This window comes from Pelodiscus sinensis, chromosome 16, assembly GCF_049634645.1.
Source record: "Pelodiscus sinensis isolate JC-2024 chromosome 16, ASM4963464v1, whole genome shotgun sequence".
Taxonomy (NCBI): domain Eukaryota; kingdom Metazoa; phylum Chordata; order Testudines; family Trionychidae; genus Pelodiscus; species Pelodiscus sinensis.
This window is the reverse complement of record NC_134726.1, coordinates 19,679,098-19,693,460: the sequence shown is the minus strand read 5'-3', so window position 1 is coordinate 19,693,460 and position 14,363 is coordinate 19,679,098. Positions and strand designations below refer to the sequence as shown.

Below are 14,363 nucleotides of genomic sequence, written 5' to 3'. Positions count from 1 at the left end.
TGTCATTTCAATAAAACTGAAGTCACTGTTGTTTCCATGCAGGATGAATCTAGCCGAAAGGCTGAAACAAGGATCCTATTATTCACTCTGACTGTCCTGTCACCTGAATAACAACTGGAAAGAATGATGTAACACTTCTCTAAAGGCTGAATTTCTTCCTGCACGCTCTCGAGTTAGAATTATTTCCAACTGCCAACAGACTTGAAAAGCTAAAGACCATCCAGAACTCTTCATCCCAGCAAACACTTTTCTGCTTAGTTTCCAAGGAGCTTTTTATGGCCCTGTGTGTTTTCTATGTAGTTCCCAAAATATGATTTAATCTGGTTGCTCAGAAATGAGAATTCTAAATAATGACTTTACTCAAAGCCATTTTGTTTTCTGAGTTTCATTTTTTGATGTCCCAAGCAAGTATTTGAGGGCATATGATATACCAAGCATATAAAACTATTTTCTATACATGATTAGATGTGAAAGACTTACTAGAGGTAGATGAGTGAAGAAAGCTTCCTTACTGTTCTGAGAAGGTTGATCCACTTTGTGTGGACAGTTAAAAATACTACAAATCTCTTAAACAACTGGAAGCTTGGCCTAGTGAACATAGCAAGAGTCAGGGGGTCTTTATTTCATGCTAAAAAATTATTTGCATTTGAAAGAACTATTTAAATGTTGTGTTTATTTACCCATCTGTGAAATAAAGTTTCCGATTATGCAGGGTATTGTGAAGTTCATTAATGTTTATAAAGTGCTTTTAGATCTTTGGATAAAAGTTGCAAATACTTGTTAATTATAAAGAATACATCAAAATGCCAAATAATTTTAAGCAATAGTCTCAGATTTTTTTATTAAGTGCTTGGCTAAATTTCGTGATAACATTGGGCCTTACCTTTTGACATAGATATGAGTAGCACACAAAGGAATGAGGACAATATACCATGCACTTAACGGTATATAGAATGACAGAGGACAGTGCATTCACTAAGTTCCACTGACTTTATCATCTACCATCTTTTGTAACAGTCCTAGCCAAGATCATTCCCTATATTTTCTAGAACCTTTACCCAAGTAACTTTTAAAATGTACTAGGATCCTGTCGCTCCACTCTGGAGACTCTTCTACATGGCAGAAGCCTTAGCTGAACTGAATCGAATCAGTAATCCTACCTGATTTCCTGAAGGCCGATTTAGTCTGCTCACACAAGATATGGCAATGTCCTTGCACTACTTCCAGATATTCACATAGCATTATTCACTTTTAGTATCATAGTGGTGGTAGGGGGCACAATCAGGGATCATGGGCATGTTGTGCTAAGCACTATACACATGATTAAAAAAAATACAAGGTCAGCATTTCTTGCCCCAGTTACATATAATAGTCTAGAATGTAGAGAAACCTCTATTATGGACTCCTATAATAAGCAACTGTATCTTGTGACCACTCTATTGTGTTTTCAAGACTTACAGTAATAACTTTGTTTGACCTTTAATTAAAAGACCATGCAATAGCTGGCAATCAGAATCTGCATTGTGCCCAGAAAAGCACTGACATCTGACACGTGCTGTTAAATAAACTCACTTAGCTTTTTACTCTGAGAGGAACAATATTCCACCTGCCACATTTTCTAAGGACTCTTGCAATGCACATTAAACATTCAACATTAGTAGGTGCCCTGCTGTAGTTCATCTTGTTAGCAGTGAAGTTTCAGTCCCCAAACATAAGGTTGGGTGCCTGATGCTGTCTGTCTGAAACAATAAATAATGCAAATTGGTATCCATATAAAACAAGAGGTTAAGGGCACGGATACCTTTTCCACTGGGTTCTGCTAACCAAGGTTCCCACTGGAAATTATTTTTATGTCATGATGACAAGAGGGCAATATGAATTAAGCTGAAATAAAGGGCAGGGGGGTCAGTCGGTTTCTTTTACTTCTGAACGAAAGTAGTGGTTCTGAAAGATTGATTTCCTCTACTCATGAAAACCTACATTGCAAAGAGAGGCAATGACAGCTTCCCCATATTGACCCACTCCTGTCCTGAAAGGACCACTTCTAGTGGGGGAGAGTGCAGTTCAGTTGCCTGGCAATTAATCCCTGAGCCTGACATTTAGGATGTTAACAAGGGAGTCAGTTGTAATGCTGGTCCACATGGCCGAGAATCAGACATGCAGGACTTCAAACTGCCAATTGCCTAGTGATTAAAGGAAAGTGTTTTGATTACAAATTTGGCTAAATGTTTCTTTGTTGTACTACATTCATTATTATTATTTGCACTGCAGTAGCTCTCAGGAACTCTAGTGTTGGACCAGGATCCTTTTGTGCTGGGCATTATACAAATACAGAACAAAAGTCCCTGCCCCAAAGAGCATATAGTCCTCGTATTAGTGTATGAGAAAGGGTGAGTAGGACCCCCTGGGTTTACCTTCTCCAGCCCATTTACTATTTTACACATATCTATTATGTTCCCTATTACTTGTCACTTCCCTAAATGAAATAGTTCCAATCTTCTCATTGACTTCTCATGTGGTATCTTCTCATGCCTCTAATAATTTTCAACACCTACCTCTGGATAATTCTTGTGGGGATAAATGAGAGAGAGGTGTTTGCAAATGCACTGTAACCTGTGAATACATCAGGCAACCCGTCAAGAGAGATTTGGGCTTCACACTATGCTGCGGATCCTGAACTATTGTGTGCATTATTCTGTCGCACAAGGATGGATTAGCCTGCATCTATCAGAAGAGAAGGACTAGGGGTTTTACTGTCACAGATGGAATGGCAGATGGGAAGTGAAAGCTTAATGTGGAGCTGCCCTGGAAAAATACATTAATCCACTAAATTCATATGTTCTTATGAGGGGAAACCTAACAAAACAATTGCAATATAACTAACCAGAGTAAGAAGTGTAAACTGTTTTTAGTCCATTAGCTGGTAAATCACCACATGGAATCTAAAGGAAAGAAAAAAGAACCCCTAATCCGCTCCTTGTTATTTCTTGCACTAATATTCAGGTTCCTACATGGTTTACAGCCGTGTAAGAAATGCCTTGCTAAAGAACACAAATTTATAGCATCTCCATTTTGAAAAATGTGTATTTATAATGATAAAATTATGTATTTGAATTTCATTTATCTGTACCTATAACTGTTATTTTTTTAAAAAAACCCATTAAAATAAAGTGCTTTTGAAGTACAGCTTCAAGATGCTTGCGTAAATTCTGAAATTAGAGTATTGTGACAGAAATGGGAAGTGTACACTTCAGACCAGTGGCCTACAGTTGAAAACCTAGATGTGATTTCAAAACAGCAGAGAAGTGGAACTTCAAGAGAATTTCCATAGCTGGGAAGAAAAATGTGTTGTAATATCTGTTCTCTAGCTGCACTTGTTTAGGGCTTCCACTGCTGAAAAAACATTAAATAACACCATATTGCAATTGTGACTCTATTAATCCAAGGTTGGCCAAAATCTCAACTATACATCATGGGACAATTTATGGCCATGGGACAATTTTGGCTTTCTATTTAAACATACCCCAGAGAGAACTAAATATAGTACAGAATATTACAGATCATGGTCCCAGTCTTAGACGTCCTAATACAGACCCCTGAGCTGACATGATGTCATCAATCTCTAGTCCCTCTGACCATTCCCTCATATATCATTGGTAGAGCTATCAAGATGTGGCTATTAGAATAACTCTGAATTAGTTTACACTGTACTTTCAGAGCTTTAGCACCTGACATCAAATCCATCCCTATGCAGATCCCTAGAATCTGTCACACTGTAAAGACTGTCCTTGGACCATATATCCCCTATTTTCTCCCCTCATCATTAGTTGTGCTGTGCCTTCTGTCACACTACAGCTTGGGATCAGTATAGCAGTACTTGTCTTGAAAAAGTGTTCTAAATTAAGAAATAATTTAGTGTTCCTAAACAACTAAGTCAGGAATGTAGGGAGCTGATCATCGTCTCCACCTGATAGCTGGAATGATGAGTCATATTTGTTCCCCCAAGGCTAGAGAAAGAGTCTCAATCATCGGGCATTTAAAAACCTTGAGTTCATATTTCAAATCTTTCTGTTCAGACTACAAACACACTGTCTAAGCTTCTTGCTTTTCCAAGTTATTTTCCTGACTGCTACTCACTTCCACAAAGCTGTCTGTATTCCTTTGGTAGTGGATATATATAACGCCCAAACAATTAAGCCCTTTTTGAATTTTCACTACATCTTTACTCACCCAAAAACATCCACTGATTTTCAAATATAACTTGAAAGAGAGTTTTTGAGTAAGGATTTCAGGGCTTGGCTCCTGATTTTGAGCTGATGTAGAAGCTTTTGAGATAAAAGGCTATGACAGAGCAAAATGGAATATAAGATGCTATTATTATCAGGAACACTTTATGGCACAATCATGTGTTAGAAGAGTTACCCAACAAAGCCACTTCCCCTTCCTTAATTCCTTCTGACACAACGGGGAGTAAAAATCAAAAGGAGAATTTTCTGTTCTTCATAATTCTTATAGCCTAAAAATAACTGTTGAAGCACATTTAGATTTTTTTTTTTAAACAGAGAATCAACTTTTGCACAGTTTAGTAAATGTTATTGAATACAGCTGTGGAGCATGAATTTGTAAATCCAGAGAGAATATAGCTTCATTTAGAATCACAAGCCTAGTCATGTGGTGACCTATGAACTTCGATGTTTGATGCCATCTGACTAAAGTTATTCAGGCAATAGTTGGTGCTGAAGATACAGCTGTAGACTCTCAGCAACTTATTTGTCATTCTACTATCATTATCCTGCATAGAAAAAGCACCAAAAAAGAAATGTCACAATGTTTCTTTGATGGAATCCATCTCTATGCATATTTTTCAAATTTATTGAAACACAAGGGCCGGCTACAGCAAACAGCTTACCAGAGTTCTGAGTGCAATAATTCTCTTCAAGCTTGAGGTTCACAACTTAAAGAACCAACATTCCTGAACCATATAGCCACAGGCAGTGGCAGGAAAATGGTGTGCACACGGTTTTTCTGTGCTTGTGGTGCCATTGCCTTGGTGGCAAAAGTGATGGTGCCGACGCAATGACAATGGACCGATGTTTTTCTTTTTGAGATCTGGGAAAGCTACTGCATTGAAAGCCCCACTGGGTGGAGTTTCCTGATAGGGACTGATGAAACTGGTGCCTTGGTTGAATGTTCCTCTGCGTCTTGTGTCAGAATACCGAAATTTTGGCCTTATGTACAATTAAAATTCCATTGTTCATTTAGGAAGGAAAATACATTTTTAAAAGGGCTCACCATACCTGATAGGATAGTCGGCGGCACTAAGATTAATGAAGAAATCCCAGGGCCAGTCATTCATCTCAATTAAATCCCTCATACTCTGTAGATAGGTGGACAGAAGACTTGCTCCTCCCCAGATGGTTGCCATTCGCCAAGGGGTGATTCTCACATTCGGATACTGGCTAGCAAACTGGAGCACTTTCCGGTGTAGGTAATTGGATCGCTTTACAGGGAAAGAAAGTAAAATGTTCAGCAGACTAAGAAAAAAAATATAAAATAAAAGGAACCTTTCCACTTGTGTTCTCTAACCATCTGAACATCTTAAAATCTGAGCTTTTTCAAATCAGTTTATTTTGGCCTGCTGTCAGTTTTATGTTAAGTAAAACTGCTTTAAATACACGGAGAATTATGAATGGTATCTGGAATTTGGTAATTTATCTCGCAAATATTTATCTTGGAAAACTCAGTATTTGCTTGCTATTTTCCCCCTAAGAGGTGCTAAAGAACACATCCCTTCATTCAGCGCAAGCTAATTTGAAAGTGTCAGGAGTCCTCTGTTTTATTCTCTTTCATCTGGCCTGGGAACACTGATTGCACTTAAATTGTATATCAGAACCTACAATGACTTATCAGTTACCACTACAAAACATATGACAGACAGACACTGACAGATACCATAGACACATAAGGAGAAATGAAGGCAGTCACAGAAGGAAAGAATTTTTTAAAAAATTGCAGTTGGGCATAAAACATAGGACAGATGGAAAAACAAAAAGTGATACATACAGTATGCAGCAGAGATAAAAAGAATGTTGGAGAAGGTGACAAAGAAGGACAGATTGACAAATGATGAGACAGGCAATTTATAACCAGTGATATATTACCTTGTCAACATGAATGTAATAGAAATGGTCTTTATGGTAAATAGCCTTAAACATGCGTTGGAGTTGCCGAGAAGCTCTGCCATGAACAACCAAGACAAATGCGATCCTGACTGGGTTGGCAGGCATGTATTCTACGGAGTCCTCATCCCACTGTACATTGTTGCTGGCTTTTCCTGTTTGAAAACAAAACATAGTAAGGAGTGTGTCTGCAGACTCTTTTTTTTTCCTTTTAAACAATTATTAATGGGAACTGAGAACTCGTCAGAGGTGTCAGGTTGATTGCCGTAGGGATGAAACTCCTTTTTTAGTTACCGGTTTCAGAAACCATAAACTGGAGCAATGCAACCTTCTCTCACGCTGTCCTGCTTAGGAGCCTCTGCCAGGGCCACGACAAATAACCACGAAGTATTCAAATGTTTTTGACAGAATCAAACAATCAGAGCAAGCTCCACTGACTTCAGGAAGCTATGCAGATTTGCATCAGCTGAGGATCTATTACTAAGTCTTTTGACAACTGCTAATCTACATTCAGAGCAATACAACAGTTCCAAGAGAGAAAAGTACTAAGGCATTGGTTGCATGTGGAATATTACTTAGCCTATATTGTGAGAAATAAAAAGTAAAGCACAGCTACTAGTTTTCTGGCATAAGCTCATCAACTAGTGGGCCACAATAAATCAGCTTGGAATAAATCAGCAAAGTTGTGTTGAAGTCAGAGAAATCTTGTCAGTTTGCACAAGCAATGGCCTAATGATGTTCTTGTATTCCACTGGCATGACCAAAATATCAAACAGCTATAGTATGGGCACTGCTGTACTGTCATCTGTAATAGCAGGCATAAATCAAAATGTTAAAGGGCGACCTGCACAATACAAGAACATAAAATTGGGGTTTGCATTGCTCTTTGCTTCTTTTTGATGTAGAAGTGAGCTTGACAGTACTCTATTTTTTAAATAAATGTTTTTTTCCTTCTTGTTTTTACTTTAGAATTTCTGATTTCGCCTCATCTGTTTGTTCAATAATATTAATCTGTGAAGAACCGGAAAACTAGTAAGGTGATGACAAATGCTGAGTCAGTGGTCCCCAACATGGGGGCATTTGTGTGCACCTGCCAAGTGCTCGGGACTGGCCTGGCCCCGGGCATGTGGCGCATGCATGGTGCCGGAGCCGGCCCTGGGCGCATGGCGCACGGTGAGCGCCAGCCCCGGGAGCGCCGCAGATTGGCCGCCCGCGCTCTGGGCGTGCGGCGCATGGGAGAGCGCCGGCCCCGGGAACGCCGCAGATTGGCCGCCCGCGCTCTGGGCGTGCGGCGCATGGAGGAGCGCTGGCCCCGGGAGCGCCGCGGATTGGCCGCCCGCGCTCTGGGTGTGCGGCGCATGGGGGAGCGCCGGCCCCGGGTGCGTGGTGCTTGGGGGGGCCCCGGCCCCGTGGCTATAGGGGGGCCCCACCCCCGGGCGCAGGGCTATGGGGGGGCCCCGCCCCCAGGCGCGCAAGTGTCTCCGCCCTCTGGCGCCCAATGGGCGAACGGCCACGCCCCCTGACGCCCGACAATCTCAAATGATTGGGGACCACTGTGCTGAATAACAGGATTGAAAGCTAATTGGTCAGAATTTTTCAAATACTGTGTTCTATTTGTTTTTCATTAACATGTATTCAACACAAGAAGCTCATTCACAATTGGGAAGAAAAATGTCCTTGTTAAAGATTCAACACTTCTGTCCCCCATTTCCCTGCTCCCTTAAGGAAACCTCCCGCTGACAAGACAGGCAGAGCCTGATATTTTTAAATTAAAAAGCCTACACTAACTTTCAGATCTTCTTTATACAGGTTGAACCTCTCCAGTCTGGCACTCTGTGGTCTGGCAACATCTAGGGATGTAAGTGACTAATCAACTAGTCGACAATCCAATAAGCAAATGTTTACTGGAAAGTCGACTAGAGACTCGACTAGTCACTTCCCTTCCCTTCCCTCCCCCTCACTTGCTGCCTCTGAGAGGGCAGCTTTGCTGGACCCCCCCCCCAGCAGACCAGGGAGACGGGGAGAAGCTTTTCTCGCCCCGGAGGACACGGGTGGCGACCCACCGCCCGTGAGCTCCGGGGCGAGAAAAGCCCTGTTTGTAAGTGTGGATCCGACATAAGTCGGATCCGCGTAAGTCGGGGACTGCCTGTATCTGTCAAAGTAAGGACAAAGTAAAGTAAAATAAGCCCAGTCATGTAAGTTAAAGTCATATAAGTCAAAGTAAGTTCAGTCATGTTGATTTCAGTTTGATTCAATACAAGGAGAATTGAGGATTGTCAAATCAGAAAAAGAGAAAGCTGACAGGAAAATATGCTTTATTTTCAAGTTTTAAGATAAACAACTGAGTTATTAATAAATAAATAAATAAATAATGTAAGCTATGGTCAGTATGATCAATCAGGGTTGTGATTATTTTAAAAATCTTTTTAATTTATTAATTAAAAAATCAAATATGGAGACAAATTGCACTTCTTTGCTTGATACTTATTTTTAATATTTCCTCTTAAAATGCCAAATCAACTGCAGGCAAGAATGTCTGGTGTTACTCCAAACTGGAACTTTCGGACATAATAATTTTCCTCTTTCTACTAGCAGTAGCAGATCTGTATCACCAAAGGGTTTGCTCTGCCTAGCCTGATGGGACCATGGAAGTCACACTTGTTAGAATTAATAATTCTCTGTAACTATATTCCCAAGGACTTCAGTTAGTTTTTAACTAGGGTTTACAAAACACTAATTCTGTACACAGCGGATATTAAATAGACATTATGCTGATTTCTGTGGTTAAAGCACAGTCACAAAAGGCTAGAGAGACTGATAAATGCACAGATTCTCAAGATGGCCTCCTGAGTAGGTGTCTAACTGGTAATATCAGTGTCCATAATTCACTGAATTTTCAAAAAATGCAGATGCAATTGTGTGCTGGCTTGAATGTGCACCCCTTTTTAAAAAAACTGCACTAAAATTCTGATTCCTTTGTTTTTAAAAAGGACACTAAAAATTTAAAGCTGCACTTCTGCCTGCCTTTATCTTTAACCCCCTTCCCATTAATAGTAAGGAAGACCTAACGTGACAATTGCATTATTACAGTAAATCAGAAAAACAAAATCTCTTTTTTCTTGTTCGCTTACCTTGGATATTTGTGTATACAGGCAGTCCCCGACTTACGCGGATCCGACTTACGTCGGATCCGCAGTTACGAACACGGACTGCGGGACCACGTGGTCCCGCCGCCCGTGTACTCCCCGACAAGAAAAGCTGCAGCAGCGGGGCTGTCACCAGGACCCAGCAGCCCGGCTCTGGGCTCCTCCCAGCTCCGCCAGGTGGGGGCGCCTCTGCCGGGGGGGGGTGGGGGGGGGGAGAGCTGAAGCAGCGACCTCAGAGCCGGGCTTCCAGCCCTTTTCCCGGGGGCAGCCCTGCCCAGAGCACTGCAACAAGCGGAGCCGCCGCGGCCGCCTCCGCTCCTGGGTCCGCGCCACGGGCAGCCCACCGGCCGGCAGCAGTTGCCCGCCTGCTCCCTCTCGTGCGAGGCGCGCCAGGAGCAACAGCACGGCCGGCCCCCCGCAGAGTCCCGCCCGGAGCGAGGGGCGCGTCTGCCACGTGTAAGGCCCGGGGACCAGCGCCCCGAGAGCGCGAGGCAGCCTGGACAAGGGCAGCAGCCCCCTGCCCCGCGAGCCGGGTTGCTGGGACCAGCTGCTGCTGCTGGCGAAGAAGCGTTTTTAACACCCCCCCCCCCGCTTCCTCCCCCGCGCTTTGAGCACAGGGACACCAGCTCTGTCTCTCCGCCCTGCCCGCGTCTCCAGCTCTCGCCGGCGCTTACTGCATCTGAGTCTGCTCCCCCTCCACCCTTCCGCACAGGTCTGCCTTGCCCCTGTCCATTCTCCTCGCGGCACCATTGACTGGGGAATTTCCCTGCCCCTGTGCATAATGCCAGGAGCAGAGGTCCTTGGTCCTGCAGCAGTGCCTGGATACGAATCCTCGCAATTGAGAGCAAGTTTGACCGTGAGCCCCTACGCTTCCTTAATAGTTGTATGTGTGCAGATGTTTGCTTGCTAGGTAGTAATTACCTAGCACTTACCGCTGCCTTTTCCTCAGTTCCTCTCAAAACAGGTTTAAGGAAGGGTGGGTAGGAATGGTGTCCCTAACTCTGTCAGAGGCTGGGAATGGGTGACATGGAAGGACTACCTCAGGGTTACCTGTTCTGTTCATTCCCTCTGGGGCACGGCTCCTGGCATTGGCCACTGTCAGAAGACAGGACACTGGGTTAGATAGACCTTTGGTGTGACCCAGTATGGCTTGTTCTTATATTCTTAATTAGAAATGCATTTGTTTGGGTAGGATTGGGAGGGAGTCATCCAAAGCCTCTCTACAGGATTTGAATAATTATTCAAAATTAGTAGGAACTCAGTACAGGCAGACCAGGAAGACGCGGAGCAAAGCCGCGGAGGGGCTCGGGCAGCGGGGCAGCATAGGCGCTACTGGAGCAACCCAGCAGCACCCCAGCTGCTCTACCTCAGGCGTCCTGATTTAGCCGCTGCTGAAACTGACCAGCGCTGACTACAGGAAGCCCGAGGCAGAGTTGCTCTGCCCCGGGCTTCCTGGAATCAGCTGCTGATCAGTTTCAGCAGCAGCTGACTTGGGGATGCTTGGGGTTCTTAAGTTGATTCTGTATGTAAGTCAGAACTGGCAGTCAGTTTCAGCAGCGGCTGAATCTGGACGCCAGTTCCGACTTACATACAGATTCAACTTAAGAACAAACCTACAGTCCCTATCTTGTACGTAACCCGGGGACTGCCTGTAGTCAGTTTCCCCTGTTTCTCCCATTTAGATAATCAGTTCCCCTCTTGTTTGCTGAGATAAGGGGATGGGGACCTTTTTTGAGTTGGGGGCCGCTGACGTACAGAAAATCAGTCTGGGGCCGCACACAAATGGGGGGGGGGGGAGACACTGGAGTGCCAGATCCAGGCAAGCTGGGGGCCACACCTGGTCCACGGGAATGAGGTTCCCCACCCCTGGTTTAGAGCGTTAGCACAGAAAGCTTATTTTAAAAGAGGAAAATAGGAACACATGACCATAAAACCAGAAAAAACTTCCTGAGGAATCAGGGACAATGGCAATTGCTGAAACAACTGGACTCGGTTTTCATTTAAACTGACTGAAATTCAAGTTGATAGTGTTCATTTAAATCGGGGTGGGAAACCGTTATTGGGTGGAGGGCCAGTAACCCACAGGAAAATCAGTTAGGGGCCACAGAAAAGTGAGAAACAACCCCTGCCCCCAGCCCTCACCTATGTGACCCCCAACTGAGGGTATGTCTACACTACAAAGTTAGTTCGAACTAACGGACGTTAGTTCGAACTAACTTTAATAGGTGCTACACTAGCGCTCCGCTAGTTCGAATTTGAATCGAACTAGCGGAGCGCTTAGTTCGAACTAGGTAAACCTCATTTTACGAGGACTAACGCCTAGTTCGAACTAGCTAGTTCGAACTAAGGGCTGTGTAGCCCTTTAGTTCGAACTAGTGGGAGGCTAGCCCTCTCCAGGTTTCCCTGGTGGCCACTCTGGCCAACACCAGGGAAACTCTATGCCCCCCTCCCGGCCCCGGACCCCTTAAAGGGGCACGGGCTGGCTACGGTGCCCGTGCCAGGTGCAAGCCTGCCAGCACCCAGCTAGCAGACCCTGCACCTGGCACGGCACAGAGCCACCCACCCGATGCCCCCCAGCCCACCCCCTCTTGCCGGGACCAGGCTGGCGGCTCCCGGGAGCTTGCCCTGGACCGCAAGAGGCGGGCACCTTCCTGGGCTAGTGCGGACATCGTGGACCTCGTCCACAATCTCCGCACTAGGCACAGGAAAGTGGCCGTCTAGGGCAGGAGAGCTGCCAGCCTAGCCACCCAGGACCAGGTGTGCATGAAAATCAAGGGGGTCCACTGAGACCCCCGACACTGAGCCCTGAGCTTACAATGGCCGTCCTGGGTCAGACCAAAGGTCCATCTAGCCCAGTAGCCTGTCTGCCAACAGCGGCCAACCCTAGGGACCCTGGAGGGGATGGACCGAAGACAATGACCAAGCCATTTGTCTCGTGCCATCCCTCTCCAGCCTTCCACAAACTTTGGGCAGGGACACCACTCCTACCCTCTGGCTAATAGGACTCCATGGACCCAACCTCCATGACTTGATCTCACTTCCCTTTAAACTCTGTTCTAGTTCTAGCCTTCACAGCCTCCTGCAGCAAGGAGTTCCACAGGTTAACTATTTGCTTTCTGAAGAACAACAACTTTCTCTTACTAGTTTCAAGCCTGCTACCCATTCCTTTCCTTTGGTGTCCTCTAGTCCTTCTTTATGGGAACTCAGGAAGAACTTTTCTGAATGCACCCTCTCCACCCAACCCCTGCTTTTAGAGACCTCTATCCTGTCCCCCCTCCGTCTCCTCTTTTCTAAGCTGAACAGTCCCAGTCTCTGTAGCCTTTCTTCATCTGGGACCTGTTCCCAACCCCTGATCATGTTAGTTGCCCTCCCCTCTCCCAGCCTTTCTCTTCCCCTCTCCCACCTCCTTTTCCCAGTCTCCCCCAGTTTTTTTCAATAAAGACAGAGTCAATGTTGGAAGAAACGTTATCTTTATTTTGTACATCAATAAGAAGGGGGGCTAGGGAAGGGTAAGTGGAAGGAGGTGAGGGAGGAATGGGGTACGAGCCCCCGATGGGGAGGACTGGGCTGGCTCTGCGGGCTTCTGGGGGTGGAAGCTCTCCTGCAGCCCCCCAATTACTCCCTCTCCCCAGATGGCAGCCTGCGGCAAGTGCAGCCGGGCTGATGGCCGAGTGGTGTGATGTACCCAGTGTGGGCACTCAGGGCACTCCAAGCCAGAAATTCTTTGCAAGCAGGGCACCCCTTAGAACTGTGTGTCCGGGTTAGGGGTCGGGACCCTTTAAGCGCAGCCCTCGGCTAGCCTGAGACAGCATCTCCATGCTCTAAGTCCTCCTTTTATGCCCTGCCGGCACTGCTTCCGGCCATCCTTAAGCCCTGTTCAGAGTCCTCTCAATGTGGACTTACTAGTTCGAACTAGCAAAACGCTAGTTCGAACTAGTTTTTAGTTCTAGATGCGTTAGTTCGAACTAGCTTAGTTCGAATGAACTAATTCGAACTAAGTTAGTTCGAACTAGCGCTGTAGTGTAGACGTACCCTGAGATACCTCACTCCCCTGTGCTCCAGCCCAGACGGGGGCTGAACTTCAGGACTTTCCCCCAGGCCAGATTAACTCTTCTGAGGGCCCAGAGTTAGTAGATTTTGTGCCCCTCCAGGCTTTGGGTGGGGCCAAAAATGAGGGGTTCAGTGTGTGGGAGGGAAGGTACAGGAACAGGCTGAGAGGGGTGCAGAGCCTGGGAGGGAGTAGGGTTGCCAGATGGTTTCAACAAAAATACCGGACACACTTGACATGACATCACAATCTACATTCCATCTTACTTAAAAAATACCGGACATTTATATTTTCTCAATTTGTTTCCCGAACAGAAAGCTCAAATACTGGACTTTCCGGTTCAAAACCGGACACCTGGCAACCCCAGGAGGGAGTGAGGGAGGGTGCAAGAGCAGGGTGGGGATGCAGGGTCTGAGCAGGACAGGGGGGTGTTAGAAGGTGCTGTGGGTTACTGGGTGCTTGCGTTACAGCCCTGTGTGGTCTGCAAACTGGAGTGCCAGTGCCATCTCCCCACTGCTGGGGGGGGGGGGGTGGGGGGGGGGTGGGAGGACAAGCTCCAAACTTCATGGGCCGGATCCAGACAAGCCACAGGCCAGATTAGTTTCCTCAGCCCTTTAAATGTTCCTGATTTCTACAGTAGTGGCTTTCCAAGTAAAATGACAGGACATTTTTTCAATAATCTGCCCAGTTAAATGAGGCTTCTTCTTGGCAATTTTTTTTTAATGGACATTAGGGTGAGACACATAAATGAGGGTGTTTTGTTCGTTAATAGATTTGTGTTAATAGAAAACATTGTAGTGTCTTGGAGAGGTATTAAATCACAACACCACCATCCAGAATATTAATCTGAATGTAGCCTCTTATTTATAAGGTTTCTCTTATTGAACTTCTTCAGTTTCTTATTTTCCTCTCTCACAATTTTCCTATTTTATCTTTTTTACATTCCGTTTTTTTTTTATTGTGGTTCAGTTCTTTGCTCATTTCCCACCT

The 14,363-nt window shown here is 45.2% G+C and overlaps 1 protein-coding gene across 1 annotated transcript in view; it reads right to left on the bottom strand.

Annotated features, from left to right (window-relative positions):
* XYLT1 (xylosyltransferase 1) overlaps positions 1–14,363 on the bottom strand; it is a 400,682-nt gene that overhangs the window by 111,262 nt on the left and 275,057 nt on the right. Inside the window, exons 4-5 of the mRNA XM_075899380.1 lie at positions 6,162–6,334; positions 5,298–5,500 (exon numbers count right to left, since the gene is read on the bottom strand). Coding sequence (XP_075755495.1) covers positions 5,298–5,500; positions 6,162–6,334 — 376 coding nt within the window. The remainder of the gene's footprint in view (positions 1–5,297; positions 5,501–6,161; positions 6,335–14,363) is intronic.